General features: G+C 40.8%; 1 protein-coding gene across 4 annotated transcripts in view; it reads right to left on the reverse strand.

The window, feature by feature from the left end:
- The window catches only part of fermt2 (FERM domain containing kindlin 2), a 116,857-nt gene that overhangs the window by 34,635 nt on the left and 59,873 nt on the right, over window positions 1–22,349 (reverse strand). For 2 of the 4 annotated variants that reach the window (XM_080202707.1, XM_080202706.1), the window contains exons 5-8: window positions 11,114–11,146; window positions 10,669–10,894; window positions 10,468–10,570; window positions 9,671–9,778 (exon numbers count right to left, since the gene is read on the reverse strand). In XM_080202707.1, the coding sequence (XP_080058833.1) occupies window positions 9,671–9,778; window positions 10,468–10,570; window positions 10,669–10,894; window positions 11,114–11,146 (470 nt within the window). The remainder of the gene's footprint in view (window positions 1–9,670; window positions 9,779–10,467; window positions 10,571–10,668; window positions 10,895–11,113; window positions 11,147–22,349) is intronic. The other 2 variants (XM_080202709.1, XM_080202708.1) reach the window with 1 other exon arrangement.

Genomic DNA, 22,349 nt, shown 5'->3' on the forward strand with positions numbered 1-22,349 from the left:
TGGGGGGCTTGTTTGAGTAGACTGATTTGAAGACAAACTTGGTGCTTTGTTTCTACACATGCCAGGCACACAATTGACAAAAGTCTTAAAAGCTTCTACTTAAATTAGTTGAACAAACTGGATAAGGGAATCAAATGCTCATTTGTGTGGTGGAACACACAAAATATCTGAAGACAGAAAGTTCATCTTTCCAGTGCATGAAATCTCCCAACATAGCATTTAATAGTATTTTAAATAACCCACAATTATCTTGATTCATTGTTCTACCACCACCAATAAAGTAGTATTTGGAAAAAAATTCCTCTACACTTAGTTTTCACAAATTTCTGTTTCTGAACAAAAGGCCCCGGTAATCATCTGAGTTCATCACACTCGACTGCAATTTAATCTTTTTCAATAGCACTTTATTGTTTCTGATCTGAACAATTTCTATACTCCCTAAATCAAAGGAATTTTAATCTTTTTCCTGTGGTGACCAAAACTAAACACGGCATTCTCAGCTGCAGCCTGACCAGTGCATCACAAATTTGCTAGCGTAATATGTGTAGACAAGCATTCCATCTTTCTTGTTCTGTAATACTGTATTTATCTACTTGAAAAAAATCTGTTTTGCTACACTGTGGACTCTGAAAATAACCTACATTTAGGGAGTGTAAATCTGTGACTCTGAGCACTTATTTAGATTGCTGAAATAATTCCTACATTTTTATTGAAGCAGAAATAAAGGCCCCTTCCAAATATTGTTGTACTAATTCAATTCTTCTTCTCTCCAAGCCATTTAGCTGGGTTAGATGTAAATTCCCACGTCTTGTGGGAATCATTCAGACTTCCATGCCATTGCGGTGAGATTTTCCACTTCCGTGGGTGGGGTGGGGGGTTCCAAAACACTGTACAATAGCATGATTTTTTGTAACAATTGTTTTCCCTCTGCCAATGACGTAATGGGAATCCCAATGTCATCAGAATGCATTTAAATTGCAGCATCAGCCCCCGCCAATTAGGTTCACATACGTGGATCATGACAAATCTATCATGGCATGCACCTGGTGATTAGAATATGTCAGAGAAGAGTGCATTTGGGGGGGATGATGATGATGATGATGATAATTGTGTGTGTGTGTGTGTGTGTGTGTGTGTGTGTGTGTGTGTGTGTGGTGCGGTTCGGTTCGGTTCTATCTTTCATTTCTTGTACAGGGCAGCCCGATCTTTTAAAACCAAAGTTGCATGCGTGGCAGTCTGTTGTGGGACCTGCTCCTTCATTCTTTTTTCGGCAAGAGCCAAATGGTATGGCGCAGAAAGCCATTTTTGGGGCTGGCAGCTTCCTTGCCTCGATTTCTGACAAGATGGTTGGCAAAGGATACAAATTTAAAAGCTAAATGACAAAGAAGAGATGCAAAGTATGACGATTGGGAACGTACTGTTCGATAAGGTGTTCGCAGAATCATAGAATCCTTGCAGTGCAAAAAAGGCCATTTGGCCCATCAAGTCTGCACTGACTCTGATAGTGCATCTTATCCAGACGTTCTTCCCCCATCCTATCCCTTTAACCTCATACATTTACCACAGCTAATCCATCTAACCTACACATCCTTGGGACACGAAAGGACAATTTAGCATGGCCAATTCACCTAACCTGCACATCTTTGGTCTGTGGGAGGAAACCCATGCAGATACGAGGAGAACATGAAAACTCCACACAGGTTGGAATTGAACCTGGGTCCCTGAAGCCGTGAGGCAGCAGTGTTAACTACTATGCCGCTGTGCTGGCAACAGATTCAATTGTAACTTTCATAAAGTGAATTTGGTAACACCTGAAAAAGAAACACTTGCAGAGCTATGGGGAAGGAGCACTGGACTGGGACTAATTTCAAAGAGCTGGCACAATGGGTCAAATGACAGGTCACTTCCAAACCCACTAGTTTTCTATCAATATGGGATGGATCATCTGATGATTAGAAAAACAGCACTGGTTCAAGTATGCACTCAGGCACTATAAAATGAAAGCCTGCTCTGTACCATTATGGCAAACTAGTTCATCTCCATAAAAAAATTTAAATATGTTACATGTAAAACCACTTTAAATGGATATCCAAGTAAACAGAGAAATATTTAATATTTTGATATTTCAGTTGTAAAATATAAATCTTTATATGGAAATTATGCACTAAACCTCAAGTCAAGTAAATCACACGAAATGTAATTATATTTATTAACTCAGTGTATGCACATGTTAAAATCTTCCTGTTTGAAAGGGAGGGAAAATTAACTGTCCCCTTACACTTCCCAAAAATCAGACTATCTCCATAGCTAAGAACTAGCAGAATGTACTGGAACACTAAAATGGCAATCATAGCTCAGAGCATTGAACCTCCACATCAAAGTTAATTTCTTTCAAGTGATTATTGTAAGCCATTGCTGCCTGATATTTCTGCTTCTGAAAGCAGTCAACCTGTTCTGAGACTTCCACTCAGGTCTGCTGCAGCTGGACAAGGAGGCAGTAAGCACCATCCAATTCTCTGACAACTCCCAGCAACAGCCCTATGGGAAATGGCATAATCTTGGTATGCAGAATTTGGCACAGCTTGGGGTAGAAAAGCAAACTTTGGTAGGAAACAAACATCCAAGCTTTGACAGAGAATGCCATGGTTCTGAGCTGCACAAAGTTTCTGATTTGATCTGAACAACAATATTGTAGAGAGATACCAAGCAATGACTATACATTTCCCCCAAAGTAGAGAAGACTATGCATTCACTTGAGTTACAGTCACTTCTTTACCACCAGTATCAACAAAAAAATGGCATGCAGCATACAAAAATGACTCCCTTCTAGGTCATGGGTTGTATGGTACATGCAGATCAGGAAAAGGGAGAACAGAATTCTCTCTCACTAATGTTTAAAAGTTTCTTTCAACCTCTCTCACTGTGATCATGTTTTAGAGAAAAACTGCAGAAAAGCAAAAGACATGGGGGCAGGGGTGCAGGAAAACGAATAAACTAAAGTGAACCAAAGATTCCCAATGCTCATTGCCTAGAATTACAGAATGTAGCAAGAGCCAATCACCGCCTGCTCTCTCCACCCCCAACTAAAACTTTCCACCCAACAACTTGCACAATGGGAATCTGGTTTTCTAGTATATCACACACGATACTTCTGCACTGTTTCACCCTCCCCCCTCCTCCATGCCCAAACCCTAGCCGCAAAGCTTTTTTGGTTTTTGTTGGCCATTCTATTTAGAAATTCTTGCTTTGTTGAATGGGAACACAATTTGACAATGTCCAACTAATTATTCCAGATCTGCAGGCCAAAGGAAGCATTGATTTTTCTTGTATTTTATCAGGCATATCAATATAGAATACAAAGCTGAAATTGTGGGGCTACGCTTTCGTGCTGAGCCCGTGTTTCCAGATGCATATCAACAGGGAGTGAAGAGATAACTTGGATTGCAATACCAACTGATACCTAAATGCACAAAGGTAAGGACTCGTCCTGGAGCAAGTCACAACCATAACTGGGTTCAAAACTGCATTTTATAGTATCAGGCAGTTTGCTAGATTTCCAATTAAACACTGTATTCTTTCTAAAGTTAGAACAGAAAGGATGCTCGAACCTTAAAATTCAACTGCTGGAGGAGTGTGCTTACTGATCTCATTGTACATTGCTGCCAACCAAATTGACAAGTAACATCTGTTTTGCTTCATTTTGTTGATTTATATGGGTGGCAACATAACCGAAGCCTTCATTTATCCATTATTGATGTGATATTGTTCTCTAATATGCAAAAGGATGGGCAAAATTTCAGTGCTGCAAATATAAGATTTAACAAAAATGATTAAGTACAGGAAGGAACATAGTCAACCCATGTACTAATAAATTCATCCCAAAATAGTAAAGTCACAAACCATCTGTGCTGTAAAAGGGCAATAAAAACCGCACAGTAAATTCAAGACAATAAAAATCATACGTGTCATTCAGAATAAGGTTAAATTGTGGAATCAACAGCTTTGCAGAACTTTCATACACTTGTACACGAATAGACTGTCATCAGCTGCTACATCTGCCAAATACAACTGACAAACAGCAACATGAACACTTATCGAATCAAGGAGCAAGTTGGTTGAGCAGCATTAAGCAAAACAAAATCATGGGGTTTAGGTTTTGATCACCATTTTAAAGGATCATTTTTCAATTTAGGATGCTAAATCTTCAGAATTTCAACGGTTTTCTAAGCATAAAAGCAGTGGTGGAAACCCTGGCCTTCTATCACAGATAGCAGGTCCAAAATAAAGGAAGTGAAATAAAGCACATTCACCCCTGACAGCCAAAGAAGGCATTGCTCACTCCTCTTTGAGCTTTATATAGACAAAGAGCAAAAGAGAAAGGGGAGAGTCGAGGAGAAGGAAGAAAGCAAAGACAAGGGGCAGAATTCTCCCAAAATAATTCCAAGTGTTGAATTTGCATGAAAACTGGAGTAATTCACACTGCCTCTTTCAGTGGGAGTTCGGAGGAGAATCTCCTACACTCTGTGCACTGCAGAGGCCACCAGCATGAATATCATTAAATTTTGAGGGGCGGGATCTGTTCCCGCTGAACGGGCTGAAATCAGCACACGCGCCAATCTGTCAGTGCCGAGTTCAGCAGATGGGCAATGGTCCCGCACTGACAATCTCCCAGTTGCTAGCTAGCTCAAATTGCTGACCAGCCTCATGACTCTCCTCCCCACCACCCATTCCCAGGCCCAATACCTCCCATTGCAATCCCCCCCCCACCAACCACTGCTGGGCCTCTAGCTTCCTCCACCAATCCCTATGCAGAGTGGCAGCAAGACCCCCCACCCTCACTGATCACCCCTAGGCCCCAACCCCATCAGGCCACGCCTCCTAGGCATTAGCACTTGCAATGATGAGAAGACATGCTTATTTTTGTTCAGTCATAATGAACGCTCATGTTAGTGTCAAATCATGTTCTGCTCATCTCTTTCTGGGAAATAACTTGAGCTTGCAGGCTTAGTTGACCTTCCCTTCTCAGCACTTGCAAAGAACACTGGCCAACAGATCCATAGCTGTGCAGATTAGGTGGATTGGCCATGCTAGATTGCCCCTTAGTGTCCTAAGATGTGTAGGTTAGAGATTAGCTTGGTAAATATGTGGGGTTATGGTGATAGGGCCTGAGTAAGTTGCTATGTTGGAGACAGTGCAGACTAGATGGGCCAAATGGGCTCCTTCTGCACTGTAGGAATTCTATGAACAGGAATAACTGAAATGTTGCAGAACTCAATATCCCCAAGGACCTTTCCAGCCAACATCCATGATAAACCCACATGTGGAAGTACCAACACTGCCCTATTAGGTCCCTCATTTCTTACCCTGATTGTTCCCACTACCCACCCACTTACCAGGATGCTAGGCTTTTCCTTCCATAACTCCATGTTCATGACCCCAGTCCCTTCACAAGTCACTCACACTTGCTGATCCCAGGCCTCCACCTAAGCTACCCTTCTCCTGCTCCCTCCATCTGCCACAAGAAAAACTGTTAACCTCAGAAAGCCTACTGTTACTTGCCACTTTTAAACAAACTTGAAGTGGGTGTGACGAGATTCTCACGTGCCAACTTTAAACTTGAAGGTAGCACGTAGTTAAATGCTAATGGTATTCATGGCATGCAAATATATGTTACAAATGGGAATCCTCCACAGGGCAGTGAGAGATCCAACATGCCACAAACACACTGCTGATTTAATCTCTGCATCGCAACGTCTTCAGGAAATTGAGATGTCAGCTCACACTGAATTCAGTCACACTGCATGTCACATTTCCTGCTCTTGCAGGCTTCATAAAATCCCCCATTTCAAAACCCCCAAGCTTTCGCTCCACGAATTGGATATCATCAAACGTTGTGCTCATCACTCTGCGGGAAATGACTGAGCTTGCAGGCTTGGTTGACTCTCCCTTCTCAGCACTGCAAAGAACACTGGCCAACAAATCCACAGATGTGCAGATCAGGTGGATTGGCCATGCTAAATTGCCCTTTAGCTTCCTAAAATGTGTAGGTTAGAGATTAGCTTGATAAGTATGTGGGGTTATGGCGATAGGATTCTTTTCCGTACCCCTGTGAGATAGTGAATACAGAGGTTTATAAGTTTTAACATTACAAGTACCACAACTGCCAAGATCCAAGTTTATTCAGACAGTATCAGGCTTCTCCACATATCTGGCATCAGGAATATCTATTCCCTCAAATAAATGCTCTGTACGTTGGGTATCAGCTTGCCATTCTAGCCTCACTTGCAGCATCTGTCTGCATGGCTTTGGGTGCAAGTAACATGTCCACTTCTGGTGAAAATAAATTGAGAGACTACTCCAAATATGGCATAATTAAGTCATATTTGTAACAGCTATGTTGTTAATAGCTATAACCTAGATCCAGGCTTCCTCTAATTGCATGTCCCAAGCTTCAAAAAAAAAAGAGTGATCTCAAAAGGGAATAGTTGAAGATTGCAGCAACAATTCAACATAAGAACATAAGAAATAGGAGCAGGAGTAGGCCATCTAGCCCTTCGAGCCTGCCCCGCCATTCAATAAGATCATGGCTGATCTGAAGTGGCTCAGTTCCACTTTCTCCCCATAACCCTTAATTCCCTTGCCTACCAAAAACCTATCTACCCACGTCTTAAATATATTTAGCGAGGTAGCCTCCACCACTTCAACGGGCAGAGATTCACCACCCTTTGAGTGAAGAAGTTCCTCCTCAACTCTGTTCTAAACTGCACCCCCCCTTATCTTGAGGCTGTGCCCTCTAGTCCTGCTGTCCTTTGAGCGGGAAGAATCTCTCTACTTCTACCCTATCCATCCCTTTCATTATCTTATACGTCTCTATAAGATCCCCCCTCATCCTTCTAAACTCCGAGTACAGACCCAGTCTATTTAGTCTCTCTTCATAGTCCAACCCTCTCATCTCCGGTATCAGCCTAGTGAACCTCCTTTGCACTCCCTCCAAGGCCAAAATATCCTTGCACAAGTGTGGCGACCAAAACTGCACACAGTACTCCAACTGCGGCCTCACCAATGCTCTGTACAGTTGCAGCAAGACCTCCCTGCTTTTATATTCTATCCCCCTCGCTATAAAGGCCAACATCCCATTCATCTTCTTGATCACCTGCAGACTGGGTTTTTGCGACTCATGCACAAGGACCCCCAGGCCCCTCTGCACCGTAGCATGCTGCAGCTTTTTGCCCTTTAAATAGTAATCCCTCCTACTATTATTCCTGCCAAAGTGGATAACCTCACACTTGCTAACATTGTACTCCATTGCCAGGTCCTCGCCCACTCGCTCAGCCTATCTAGATCCCTCTGCAGACTTTCCACACCCTCCACACAATTTGCTTTTCCACTTATCTTTGTGTCATTAGCAAATTTTGTCACCCTACACTCAGCCCCCTCCTCCAGATCATCTATATAAATGGTAAATAGCTGAGGCCCCAGCACCGATCCCTGAGGCACTCCGCTAGTCACCAACCGCCAATCAGAATAGCACCCATTGATACCAACTCTCTGCCTCCTATTAGAGGACCAATCCCCTATCCACGCTAACACCTTATCCCCAACTCCATGCCCCCAACCTTCTGAAGCAACCTTTTGTGCAGCACCTTATCAAACGCTTATTGAAAAATCGCAAAACACGACATCCACCGGTTCCCCTCTGTCTACCGCACTAGTCACATCCTCATAGAATTCCAATAAATTCGTCAAACACAACTTCCCCTTAACGAATCCGTGCTACGTCTGCTCTATCAAACAATTCTTCTCTAGGAGCCTCACTATTTCTTCTTTGATGACAGATTCAAGCATTTTTCCAACAACAGACGTTAAACTAACCGGTCTATAATTCCCTGCCTCTTGCCTGCTACCTTTTTTAAACAGCGGCGTAACATTAGCTGTTTTCCAATCTTCCAGCACTTCCCCGGAATCCAGCGAAGTTTGGTAAATAATCACTAAGGCATCTACAATCACCTCTGCCATTTCCTTCAGAACCCTGAGATGCATTCCATCCGGTCCTGGGGACTTGTCCACCATCAGTCCCGCTAGTCGATCAAGCACTACCTCTCTAGTGACAGTAATCACATTCAGACCCTCAACTCCTACCATCCTTCTATCTTTAATACCTGGCAAACTATTTGCGTCCTCCTCTGTGAAGACCGAGGCAAAAAACTTATTTCAGGCCTCCGCCATTTCTTCATCTCCCACCACTAAATCCCCCCTCTCATCCTCTAAGGGTCCAACATTCACTTTAGCTAGCCTCCTCCTCTTTATATATTTGTAAAAACTCTTACTGTCCTTTTTTATATTTAGTGCTAGTTTAGCTTCATAGTCTATCCTTCCTTCATCAACTTAGTCAATCTTTGTTGATTTTTAAACCTCTCCCAATCTTCTACTCGCCACTACTTTTAGCCACTCTAAAAGTATCAGCTTTTAACTTGATACTCTCCTTTATTTCCTTCGATAACCACAGCTGATTATCCCTTCTACATTCCTACTTTACCATTGGAATATATTTCTGCTGAGCACCGAAAAAGATCTCCTTAAAGATCCTCCACTGTTCCTCAGCAGTCCTACCGACCAATCTGTGTCCCCAATCTACATCTGCCAATTCCTCTCTCATCCTATCGTACTCCCCTCTGTTCAAACAGTGGACACAGGTTCGGGACCCTACTTTCTCATCCTCCATCTGCATCAAAAACTCAACCATACAATGATCGCTCGTCCCAAGAGGATCCCTCACAACAAGATCCCTAATTCTACCTGCCTTGTTACATAACACCAGATCTAAGATAGCTCGCTCCCTCGTCAGTTCCGTCACGCACTGTTCAAGGAAATATCCCGGCAGCATTCCAAGAACTCTTCCTCAAGCCCACCGTGTCCGACATTGGTCAACCAATCAATATGTAGATTGAAATTCCCCCATAATTATCGCCGTTCCATTTCTGCACGCATAATTTATTTGCTTGTTTATAGCCCGCCCCACCTCCAAAGTTATTATTTGGGGGCCTATAGACCACACCCACCAGCAATCACATTTGTCTCCGAACATCACTGCACACGTCTTGGAAGAACCAAACTTCAAGGTTAGCGGAAGGTACGGTAATAAAAACATTTCAGAAAATTGAGATATTTGATTCAAGTATCAGTGTGCACTAATCCTAGAATCTGAACCCAGGTCCCACTTTAAATGTTAAGGACTGAGTATCACTACATGCATGGTCTGAAAATGACTTTCTACTTAGAATTCTTACTTTTGCACAAGACCACTGAAAAGTTAGGAACCACACTAGTGAAATCCATTTCACATTTAAGAGTTATGTAAAGCAGTTTTGCTCAGGCATACATTAAAAATAGAAGACTGATCTCATCATTCTGCAGTGTGTTTGTGCTCATAAATGCTTTAATGGAACATGCAGAATTGCCCAATGACATTCTGGGCACTGCGCCCATTCTTTTTCAGCCTCTGCCCTTCTCAAATGCTCCAAAGTTGTTTATAGCTAGCGTGATGATGTTATGCATGAGTTTAGACAAACTAAAACTTTCTAAATGTGACAATTAATCAGAGGCAGTAGCAATACAATTTATTGAAATTGTACAACGCACATGGATTTTTTGTTATTCTGTGCTTACTTACTTGCAAAGCTGCAAACATCATCATTTCCTCCTCCGTGCATTCAATTTCTTCCAGAAGAATACACCACTTAGCTTGTTCAAAAAGCTGGTTGATCCTCACTGCATCATACTGAAATTTCAAAGTAAAACAGATGTTTAGAATTGCCACAGCTTTGTATGAACAAGTGCTCTCATATGTGGCAATACAAAGCACAAAGAAATAAAATAACTGATATTGCAGATTTAAAACAAAATACATTTTTGGTACATTTTAAAGATATTTGTTTAACTGTATTTCCAACTATAAGTTATGGAAGTCATCATATGATGCCACCATGAAATATTGATTTTAATCACATCAAATGTTGTCCCATAATTTCTAAACTTTGTACTTTAAACCAGTGTTACATGTTTTAAAGAAATGAATTGAGAAAAACTGGCCAAAAAAAAAAAAAAGGACTTTAGGTGAAAACTGAGCCTACATCGTCATGAACATGGTAGCTGCCTTCCACTATTATTATTTTATGAAGCAATCAGATACAAGTTTTGTAAGCATCATAGCCAAAATAAAGTGTTGGACAATATGGTTAATAAAGTACAACTTGAACATTCACACAGAATTGGACATGGAGAAGAAGTGATTGAACATGCAATACGGCTAGACACTTACAATGCAGATTCCTAGTTACAATGCTCTTTTCAGCGACACAGAACAATACATCATGTTACATCATTGCCCTGTATAATATTTGAGAAACATCTTTTGAAATACAAAAATATAAAGCTGCATGAAGGGGTACATATTTTGTAAACTCATACCTTTGGGTTTAAATCAAAGAAACTGTAATATTTGAATCGGAGCATTAAAACTTCATTGTCTTTTACATCTTGCTCCATCAGGGATCTTGATGAATCTAGCCATCTGAAAGAAAACATGCAAAAGTTGGAATAAAATGTACACTACTGTAACTTTGTATTTGAAACAAAATCTAAAAAAAGGGACAGAAAATGTGAACTTGCCCTTTGTTAGTTTTTGCCTTATCAAGTAGAGACTGTGGTTTGAATAGCTGTGCCAATATATCCGGGGAGGTGATTGGCTGGCTCACTGCAAGAACACTAGGATTGCCTTCTGATAGAGGACTGTCACCAAACCAAGCTGAGGTTGGGGAAAGTGGGCTACCATCTCTCGAGTCATATGTTGGTGTCATTGTCTTGCTGTACAATCCTGGGCTTGAGTAAATACTTCCTGGAGAAGGATGAGGAGGAGACAGATAGATTCAAAGAAATATAATTGCATTTAGTTAATTGCCAGTTGGGTGTAGAGCATTTAGCAAGATGCATTCACCGGACAACCAATAATTTTAATTATGCAAATCTGTGCACTAATAGTAAAAAAAAGTCAAGAGTTGTGCATAACACAACAATAATATTTAATCATAAAGTCTATGATAAATTGAAAGCTTACCTTTTGACGGACCAATATAAAGAACATCAGAGCCTAAGAAGGAGGAAAACAGAGGAAATGAGAAGGGCAGAAAGAGCACAGAACAGGTAGGGCATAGCATGGAGTAAGCAGGCAGAGCACAGAGTGAGCAGGTGGAGCAAAACATGCTGCAAGAGCATAGCCAGTGATAAGAACAAATATATACAGTAAATTAATTTATCTACAGATTCATCATGTCTTCTTTATAGAGCTTGCTTCATTGTTAACACGACTGAAATCCTTCAAATGTCAAAGCCATAACAAAAGCATTTGCTAGAGGAAGCACATATTGTGAAAGCTCACATGTAAACAAAAAAAACCACCCAAACTAAAAAAAAATTACCAGAACTAATTTTGAATACATATTGGTGATGGCACATGTGCTATACATTTCTGATAAATTGGAACTTCATCAAATAGTGGAAGCGCCAAATGAATGAAGTAACTGGAAAAAAATGCCAATTCAATACAGCCAAGTAATTATGCTTGGTTTTTGATATCATTGTGTGTACTTAGTACAGTGCTGGACTAAATATGTACATTTGAATATCATTCAGCAGAACACTTCATTAGGTTCACAAGGATGGTCCCAGAAATGAGGAACTTCAGCTGTGCAGATAGATTGGGAAGTGAGATTGGTTTCCTTGGAGAAGGTTGAGGGGAGATTTGAAAAAAAGTATTCAAAAACATGAGTTGGCTGGACAGAGTGGATAAGGAAAAACCGTGGTGATTTAAGGCAATTGGCAAAAGCAGCAATGGTGACATGAAAAAATTGTTTTTGCACAGCAAGTGATTAGGATCTGGAATACACAACCTGAGAATGTAGTGGACGAAAGTTCAATCGAGGGATTCAAGAAGGAATTGGGATTGTTATCAGAGAATGAAGTACTATGTGGAGAAAGCAGCGGAGTGGCACTAGTCAAATTGATATGTGGAGAACTAGTGCAGACGTGAAAAACTGAATGGCCTCCTTTAGTAATACTGTGAAAGCGTCTGAAAACTGCACCAGATGTGGTCAATTAGTTTTATAACATGCCTAACTTTTTCATTAAGTTTCATCGTTTTCCCTCAAGAAAAATATATTCAAGCAGAAGTTGGTCTGACAAGAGGAGCAGAAAATTATTAAAACAGATTCGAGCACCCTCTACATAAGTACAATGTTTTATCCCAAAAATCTACAAGGGGAAGTATCCTTTAAGACAATTTAGGCCTTTATGGCATTATTACTCACATACCCATTTCCTTACATTATAAAAGTATTGCATCTCCTTGACTTCCCAACTACAACGGTCTCATCAGATTATTGACGGTCTTCCCCACCTACCACTCCTCCCATAATTCTACGTTTTATAATATTGCACAGTGGCTAGCATTGCTGCTTCGGTGCCAGGGACCCAGGGCCTTGGGTCACTTGTGTGGACTTTGCACATTCTCCCCGTGTCCACATAGGTTAGGTGGATTGCTCATGTTAAATTGTCCCTTAGTGTCAGGGGAACTAGTGGGGTAAAAACGTGGAATTGAGGATAGGGCCTGGGTGGGAATGTCGTCAGTGCAGGCTTGATGGGCTGAATAGTCTCCTTCTGCACTGTTGGGATTCTATGATTGTCTATAAATTTAGGTTTTTTCCCCCTCAATAACACTTGCCATTTGTTGGCATTTAACACAAATGTCTTCTGATGAAAAGATTCTATACAACATTATTGGGACAAGATGTTTAATGAAATCACTACTAGGGAATTAGACCCTTCCTAATGTCAAGGCATTAGTCCTCATGGATTCTGGAACTTATTGGTCAACCTCATTTTATCAGTCAGGCCTCTTGTTACTCACAGGGAGTACAATTCCTGTGATTTCAAAGTTCTTACTAGGGAATCTCTCCACTGGTCTATCTGAATTTTTGATATTGTGATTATCATTGTAGTGCAGGAGAGTAAGCTATGGTAGCGGAGCTGAGGAAAGGTTGCAGACCTATAACATCTTTCTACAGATGCTGTCAAACCCGCTGAGTTTGCAGCATTTTCTGCTTTTATTTCAGATTTCCAATATTTTTCAAGAATTTGCTTGTGTTATGCTGATACACACGCTCCTCATGATGGTCTCCAGCAAGTTAATTCTGTTTGGTAACCCTCAATGTTGCAGATGTTCTTATGACTGTCTACATTGCAAGTTGTTTGGTTAGCATTCGAGATTCTTAGCTCTTTATGGAGGTCTTGTGGTGTCTGTTTCAAGCCCCACTTCAGGACTTGATGCCCACGGAAGGTGTGTTCATTATGTAGCCAAACAGACTGGTTTTCAGCCTATAAATCTTTCCAATACACCTGATGGCAGGAGGTAAGAGGAGGAGTTTCCTGATCTGCAATGTAGCAAAAGCCAATGGCAAAGCATTGAAGTACTGTGCCCTACATAATCACAGGCCAATCCAATCACCAAAGCCTACTTAGGGTATGGTACCTGAAGCAGAAGCTTTTAGTATCATCTTTTTCTTAGGTGCTTTAAAAACAGTTTAGGACTAATCCTATCTTTTTGTAACAAGGTTAATGGGTGAAGAATCCTTCATCAACTTCTACAGGGAGATGAGGGCAGCATACGTGTACACACACAATTTTTGTCCTTTGAATGCATTCTATTATTTCAGAGGATGCCAATTTCAGGTAAAATCTAGTTTCTCCAAACAAGAAGGTTTTTGCCATTACCTCTATTCTGACAAAGCAGAACTTTACACATTTACTTAAATGGATATGCTGAGCTCTGATCACCAGTGCGAGAATGCTGATCAAAATTTCAAACTTCTGAAAGAACCAAATGATGTTTGATTTGATTTATTATTGTCACATGTATTAACGTACCATTAATAGTCAAAAGTATTGTTTCTGTGCAGCATTTCTGCTCTTCATAGAGTAAAGCCAATCTTTCTCCAGATAAATATACTGATATTGAAAATCTAAGCTATGTACTGAGTGGCATAATGGTTAGCACTGTTGCCTCACCAGCACCAGGGACCCAGGTTTGATTCCAGCCACAGGTGACTGTGCAAACTCCACAGACATTTGCTCCGCGTCTGCATGGATTTACTCTGGGTGCTCTGGTTTCCTATCAAAGTCCAAATATGTCCAGATTAGGTGGATTGGCCATGGTAAATGCACAAGGTTATGGGTATAGGCAGAGGAGGACTAGGTAAGACGCCCCGTTGGTGCAGACGCCTCGTTGGGCCAAATGGCAGCCTTCCGAATGTAGGTATTTTATGATAACACTTAAATCATATTCCTCTATTGTATTACGAGATACTAATTCTTTCATAATAACCATGTCATATGAACATTATACACACAAATTCTGATATCACAAAAGTTTCTCAGCATCCAAGGCTAAAACAACAGTCTTACAACAGCAATTATATTACAGTCTAGCATAAAGCCCAAATAACGTTATATTACCTCCTTAATTGGTCTAATATCTTTTGCGGAAAAAAAAAGAAAATCAAGTCGTCAATGCAGAGATGGTGTTACCACTGGTTTATTGGGAGATAACCTCATTCAGTCCTTGATTCCCAAGAAATATCTATGCTCTTCCAAATCTTGCCTCAGGTCTACTCCATTCCCTCCTTTAATTGCTACACCATTTGTAGCTATGTTTTTAGCTACCTCTGACCAAGCTTTTGATCCCTACATCTCTCTCTGGCTCGATGGATATGTTTGAGAATGTGCCCGTCAAGTTCCTTTGGATACTTTGTCATTAAAAGATGATAAAAATTCCATTTGTTGCATTGCAATAGAGATAAGCACCCACACAATAGCAGTACGGAGCTGCCATTTGCCAACTTCAAATGGAAGAATTTGAACACAGAGCTCAAACAAATGATATAGCCCGTCAAAAATCAGCAATTCAATTTATGTGGCCACAACAGAAAATCACTTCAAAAACAGGGGACTTTAACGACTGCTGCTTTCTAATTCAGTTAGACAAGGACATCTTGGGGGGGGGGGGGGCGATTCTCTCAGCCTGCTGTGCTAGCAGGCTGGGAGACATCAGCAGAGACTGTGTAGCAAGCTTCCCACTGAGCGCCATAGCCTCCATGCATCTTGGCATAGAGCTGATTTCCATTTTTAAATTTCAATCTGAATCCATCAGCAGCGGGCCCAGGACAGAAGACTCTGGGCTTGATAGTGTCCACCCCCTTCCCCCTGCCAGGAATGGTTCACTCCAGTGGTGTTTACTTCTCCCCACTGATGTGGAACAGATGGTCCAGTGCTACTGGAGAGAACAGAGGCCAAGGAGGCTTCCCCCAGGAGGTCAGGGTTAAGGGGGCACCCCTTGGGCAGTGCCAGCTTGCTCTTTGGCATTGCCCTAGGGGCAAAATGGCAATGCCTGGGAGAACCTTGGCCCTGTCCACCAGGCAGTGCCAAGAGGGCAGGTGGAGGTAATCCTACTGCCATACTGCATTGGGATTGGTGACAGAGGGAGGGAAGGGGTTGATCGGTGCTTCAGTGCTGACAGGGAGGGATCCAGGAGGCCAGTGATCAGGAGGAGGTCGACAGTGTGGGGCCGCTGCGCATACACTGATCTCCACTATGACAGATCAGTGCACGCGCAATGGCCCACACAGTGCTATGCTGCCAGACTCTTGGGTGGGAATTTGCCCCGCCCCCTGATTTTCAGAAGGATTCCCGATAGTGCACTTTGCAGTGCTCAGACTGGAGATTCATTTTGAAAATCACGCTCAAAAAAAAACATCAGGAGTCACTCCAGTTTTCATGCGAATTCGGCACTTAGAATTTTTTTGGTAGAATCAACCTCGCCCCACCCTTGCCTTTGTTCGATTTGAACCTAACCAGGAAGAAAGTTAAGCTTTTCTGAAATCAAAGAATCTGTCAGAAGTCTGGTTAGTTATCATGACTACATTAAAACTTTTTCCACCTCATTGTTTGCCAACCATTTCTATTTTACTTTAGAGCTTGGAAACAGTTAAGCACAAAACCTCAATTTTTGAAATCAAAAAATCTTCCAATTACAATCCATCCCTTACTGGGAGCTTAATTTTGTAATTGTATACATAAAATTATGCATTTCCCCTCTTCCCCTTTCCCAACTTAAACAATAATGGTCAGCTCAGCTGAAGGCAGATGTTATTACACAGCTGGACAAGGGAGAATCAAATGGACTACATGCCAAAATTAGGTATCTCTTAAAAACGAGAAATGCCATCACCTTTACTCCTACTCTCTTCAAATTATGGTGGTACAGTGATTAGCACTGCTGCCTCACAGCACCAAGGACCCCGGATGACTGTGTGCAGCTGGCACATTCTGTGTTTGCATGGGTTCCCCCCAGGTGCTCAGGTTTCCTCCCACAGTCCAAGGACGTGCAGGTTAGATGGAGTGCCAGTGCTAAATTGTCTATAAGTGTCAGGGGTATTAGCAAGTGGGGTTATGGGGATAGCTGTGGGATTGCTGTTGGTGCAGGTTCAATGGGCCAAATGGCCTCCTTCTGCACTGTAGGAATTCTATCCTGTAGAGAATGCTGAAGCTGATTTGATCTGAAGATAGTTTTGCAATCCTACACCTGCTCACTAACAAACACGGTTCAGATTTCACAAGATTCAAGCTTGCCTAGTTTTGTCTTTGTTTAGAAAGATAATGATGGATTTGTTCATACCTTACTGTATCAGTACTTACTCTCTCCAACTATCAGAACAATCAACTTTTGTACAACTAAATCATTAAACAGTTTACTACTGCTTCCTGCGACCAAGTTACATTTTTGTTTTAAAAAGCATTCAAGACACAAAAGAAAACGTGAATGGCAGTGTTAAACAAATTTAATGCATCAAAAGAAACGAACACAAAATAATTTAAATGTCAGATCGGAGCTTTAAAAAAAAATATGACATTAAGAAATAAATCTTAGGACCAAGCTGCTTTTACATGATCAAAATAGGCACACCATCCAGAGTAGTAAATAGGACATTCAAGATCACAAGATAATTATGGATCAGGAAGGAAGTTGACCCATCCTGATGCTTCCATTCAAGGGCATCTTATTTAAGGAAAATCAGCACAGATTTCCAAAAGGAGGTATTAAATGAGGGAAGTGTGTGGAACAGGACATGCTGATGTGATGTACACTGACTTCCGAAAGTCCAAAAAGGATTTGATTGTCACCAAAGGTGAAAGTCCATGGAGTAAAAGGGTACCATGCATATAAAGTTGGCAAAGTGACAGGAAACAGATAGTGGTGAATGGTTTGCTTTTCAGACTGGAGTAAAGAACACAGTAGATTTCTCAGGGATCAGTACCAGGACCACTGGTTTGCTTGATATATATTAATTACCTTGAATTTGGTGTACAGGGTACAAATCAAAATTGGTAGATCATCATCACAAACATGTAGTTGTGATGTAATAGATTTTGTAACAAAGTTAATCTTTCTTTTTAAATGGACACAAGCAATCTTAAAGATGATTGCCAGTGGTTGCCTGACATTTTCCACTGCAATATGGATTGCAGGTAGACAGAGATGTGTCCAGATATTTGAAATTCACTTTGCATTTCCATCAGTGTAAACAGAAACTCACTGTGGCTTCCTTTATCAAACCTGGAAAAATGGCACCTATTCAGCAAAATGGCTGAGACACTTGAAGGGTTACTTATTTCCACTAAAAAGACAATTAACCCAAAATCTAATATGGAAGCATGATTTGACTGTTTGGGATAGCAGCCATTAAAGTTTATTAAATCTGGCTGTGAACCCTACGACGAGCTCTCAGAAACAACTTCTGAGAGAGTTCTTGGCCAAGGGAGGACGAAGAGGAAGACATTAAAGGAATCAACTGCTGTTCTGCCAAAGGAGTTCAGACAAGCTGCAAGTGCAGAATTAGCAAGGAGTAGAAAACCTTCACCTTCTCCCAAAGACGACCTGCTGAATCCACCTGCAATGGCAAACTCCAACTCTTCAACTACAGAAGCCATCACAGCTGCTAAACAGAACCTAACTTTCAACCTCTGCATTTTGGAAAGAAGAAATTCAAGCAACGTGCCTGCACTGATATCGCAAAGGCCGATTTGAAATCGAATACTTTTCATTTTCTTCTGCATCCCAGAAAATAACTTCACTTTCACTCAAGTAACTTTCAGCAATGGTTCTTGTATTAGCCAACTTTTATCTTGTTTAACGCTGAAGCTTGCCTGCTTTTTTTTTAAAAAAATTGAACTATTCATGAATTAATAGGGTTATGTACACACACAGACAAATTCTTGAATCGCAGACCACGAAGAAAATGCGCTTTACACGGTCATGACAATGACATAGCACTTGAAAGTATTGTGAACTGACTGGATAATGATCAGATTAAGAGGACAAGACAGGCTGCAGTCTCTCCAACTAAATCAATATTCTGCTTTTCTATTCTTCCTGCCAGTGGACAACCTCACATTCAGCTACACTATACTCTATCTGCCGTTTGTTACTGCTCACTTACTGTATCCACTATAAAGCCTGCTAACAACTGGAAAGGCATCAGGAGCAGCTGTGCATGTGCACTCACTCTACATAATGGCCACTGGTGCCTGTGCAACTGTTCCTCACATCCCACCAGTACAAAAGAAAACCTTGCAGTATAATCTGAGATTTATTCTTGGGCATCAGAAGGCTCAGGGTAGCAATCCAAACGTCCATGTAGACAGCATGTGCTGGACAGTTCGTAGAAAAATATATAGTGGCTTTAAACTTTTCTATCACTATGTATCAGCTTGAATACTAATTCTCCCAAAGCATCACAATTAAAACTCATACGTTCCTATTCCTGTTCATCTTAAATAATTTGAAATTAAATATTTCAGGAATTGCATATACACTAAAATGGGAAACCGCTTTTGATTTGAATTAGATAATTTCTAAGAAGTAGTCATTTAATAAAATGCATTAAACCATTACAGGGGATAATTTTTTTGTAAATATAGGAGAACATAAAAAAAAAACACACTACAAGATACAAATGTGACAGTTGACTTAATTACAGATTACATAAAACTGCTTCAATTCAAAGAGAAGCCTTTTATCTGTATGATAATAGCAACCAGATTCCAAAACTAAAAGATGGAAGAAACTGGTTATAACTGTTTCCCATGACTTCACACAATGAAACATTGTAGGATCTCAGACAAGGTCAGAAGCAGATAAAGATAGATGGGTTCACAACCATTACATCAAGATGCAATGCAACAGCAAGCGAATAGGGACCAGGCATAAGCCAAAGTGAATAGACAGCTGTAGGTCCCACCTCTCCAATCCTTACTGGTAGGTTTTTACAAATGTTTCCACTACAAGGACAGCACGATGGCCCAGTGGTTAGCACTGCTGCCTCACAGCACCAGGGACCTGGGTTCAATTCCAGCCTTGGACGGCCGTTTACACGGGTTTAGAACATAAAACATAGAACCTTAGAGCAGAAAGAGGCCCTTCGAGTCTGCACCAAACACAATCCCACCCAGGCCTTACCCTGATATCACACCCACCAATCCCACTAACCTGGACACTAAGGGGGCAATTTCTTAGCATGGCCAATCAACCTAACCTGCACATCTTTGGACTGTGAGAGGGAACCAGAGTACCCAGAGGAAGCCCACGCTGACACGAGGAGAATGTGCAAACTCCACACAGTGTCCCAGGCCGAGAATCAAACCCAGGACCCTGGAGCTGTGAAGCAGCAGTGCTAACCACTGCTATCATGCCGCCCTTCTGGGTACTCATTTCCCCCCCACAGTCCAAAATTGTGCAGGTTAGGTTGACTGGCCATGCTAAATTGCTCTTTAAGGTGTCCTGAAATGTGTAGGTTAGGAGGTTTAGCAGGGTAAATACGTGGGGTTATAGGCTTGGGTGGGATGCACTGTTGGAGAATTGGTGCAGGTTCAATGGGCTGAATGGCTTCCTTCTGCACTATAGGGAATCTATGAATCTACTACTGACATTTTAGTAAAAAGTTACATGAAACATTTCTAGGCCTTAAACACACTGGGGAAGGGGACGGGGCAACAGATCCACTCCTCCAGGTCTAACAAAGCAAGTTAGATTTGTTGGTCAATTTTTAAGTGTTTATGAGGAATGCAGACATATCTGGATTTGGTGACAGTGTTAATTTGGTTCTGAGCTTTCAATTTGAGACATGGGACCTTGAAGTCACCTCAAAGAGACTAGTTTCCATTCACACAAAATTACAAGACAAATGAAGGGCATAGGTTTAAGCCTTCAATGCGAAGTCAGTAAATACTTGGAACTCAAGTCAGGCAATTAAAAATTGAATTCACAAGTAGACCATCATCGTTGACACTAGAATGACAGTTTGACAAGTTGGGGGTGCAGAACTTTAGCAAGTGCTTATTTGTCAAATCACAACAGCACTTAAAATCTTGGATACAGGAGCCTGTGTTCTCCAGATAATCTCATTATGTAGCATCTGACCCCAGTTTTTTGAACACAGATGGATCAGACAGAATCTTATTTACCAGTTTCAGAAAGGCAGCTCCATTGACAATTGAGTAGTTTCTGGCACTGTTGCCTGGGACTTTTGTAATTACTCTGACCCATCTCCTCCACCATTTGCCAGAATAGCATAGCAAAGCCAGACACCCTCTGAGTCACAATACATTCTATGACCAGCTATCAGACACCACCTCCAAGGCACTCCAATAGCAGACCTGCAAATGAAGAGAGCAGCAAATGCCTCAATCTTGCTATCGCGTTAATTTTCTTGCCCCAGCTCAGTTTTCAAGTCTGTACTGTCTATGAGTAATTTTAACTACTTTTAGTTTGTACTTGCATTGAATCTCTAATAAAAATTCATAAAAGCTTATAAACATAATGATTAACAAGTTGTTGAAAGTGGACATGGTTTGCAATGAATTTCATGAATTTAACTAGTTTATAGATGAAGACAGACAATATTTAGCAATTAATAAATGATAGGAAATGGCGATCAGAATTGAAAATGCTCCTCCCAAATTCCTTCAAAGTATTTTACAAAGTCTTAATGAAGGCCCATCATTGAAGCTGAACAGTTACTTTCTCTGTGGTTTAAAAAGAAGTCTAGTCTCATTTAATCAAAAATAAATGTGTCACTCGTTTTGAAATCAGTGAAAAAGGTTAAAACACAGGTACTGCTCATTTTATAGAGCATGGAGCGATGCTGGGTTAAAGTAGCTTGTATTCATTTTTCTTGCAATTCATTTAGTATACTATATATGGAAGAAAAAAATAACCCACACCAAATCTGGGTCTCTAGCAATTACGTAATACCATGTGTGAGCTTTGGATACACAAAGCATTAGCAATGAGATTTGATATATTTCCTAATGCAGCCTTTGAAATAACAGTTATCCAGCTGCCAGGGATGACCAAATCTTCCAAACCAAGAGTGAAGGCCTCCATCTTATGAATTCTATTAATTCAATTTTTAAACTGCACAAATATCCACATAAAATATGCTGCTCCAACACAACAGAGTTTCACCAGCTTATAGTGATATGCATTTTGTTTATAGCTTCTAAGAATAGGCCGCAAAAGAAAACCATTGATATGGGGAATACTGTTATTCCATAGGAATCAAATTCTTTTGGTCAAAAGAATGAACATTTAAATTTTTTGTTGAAAAACATTTATCATTTTGGGTAATGCACATCTGTAATAAGCTCACTAGAACCAACTGGTTATATTTCTATCTTGCTGACTTTGAAATAAGGAAGACGACATAATTATTCACAGGTTTAACATTTCAGCAATACAAATAAAAATTTTATTTACTCCTGTTAAGGGACTCACTTATTTTTTCAGCTCATGCAAGAGATCTAAACCCAAAATGTTAACCTGTAATTTCATCAGCATTCTTCAGGCAATCATGGATCTGCTAGACATTTCCAACAACTGTTTTTTATTAAATATTCCATCAAAAATTATAGCCGTAACATAGATATTTTCAGACACAGCCACACAACCAAACAAACTGGATTCCTTCCTTCTGTTATCTCAATTAGATATACTTTAAACATACAAAAGGATGATAATCCTGAGTGGTATTTTGATTTTGGAGCAGTCACGCTGTACCACTGAGCAACGTGACCCGCATCTGCAGTCTTGATATCCTACACAGTAAACTTGACTGAAGGAGGATCATGTCTTTTAGAGGAAAAGGAGGAGCTGGGGAAAGGCAGAGTAAAGCAGCACTGCAAAG

This window comes from Carcharhinus amblyrhynchos, chromosome 14, assembly GCF_965287045.1.
Source record: "Carcharhinus amblyrhynchos chromosome 14, sCarAmb.v2.hapA, whole genome shotgun sequence".
Taxonomy (NCBI): Eukaryota; Metazoa; Chordata; class Chondrichthyes; order Carcharhiniformes; family Carcharhinidae; genus Carcharhinus; species Carcharhinus amblyrhynchos.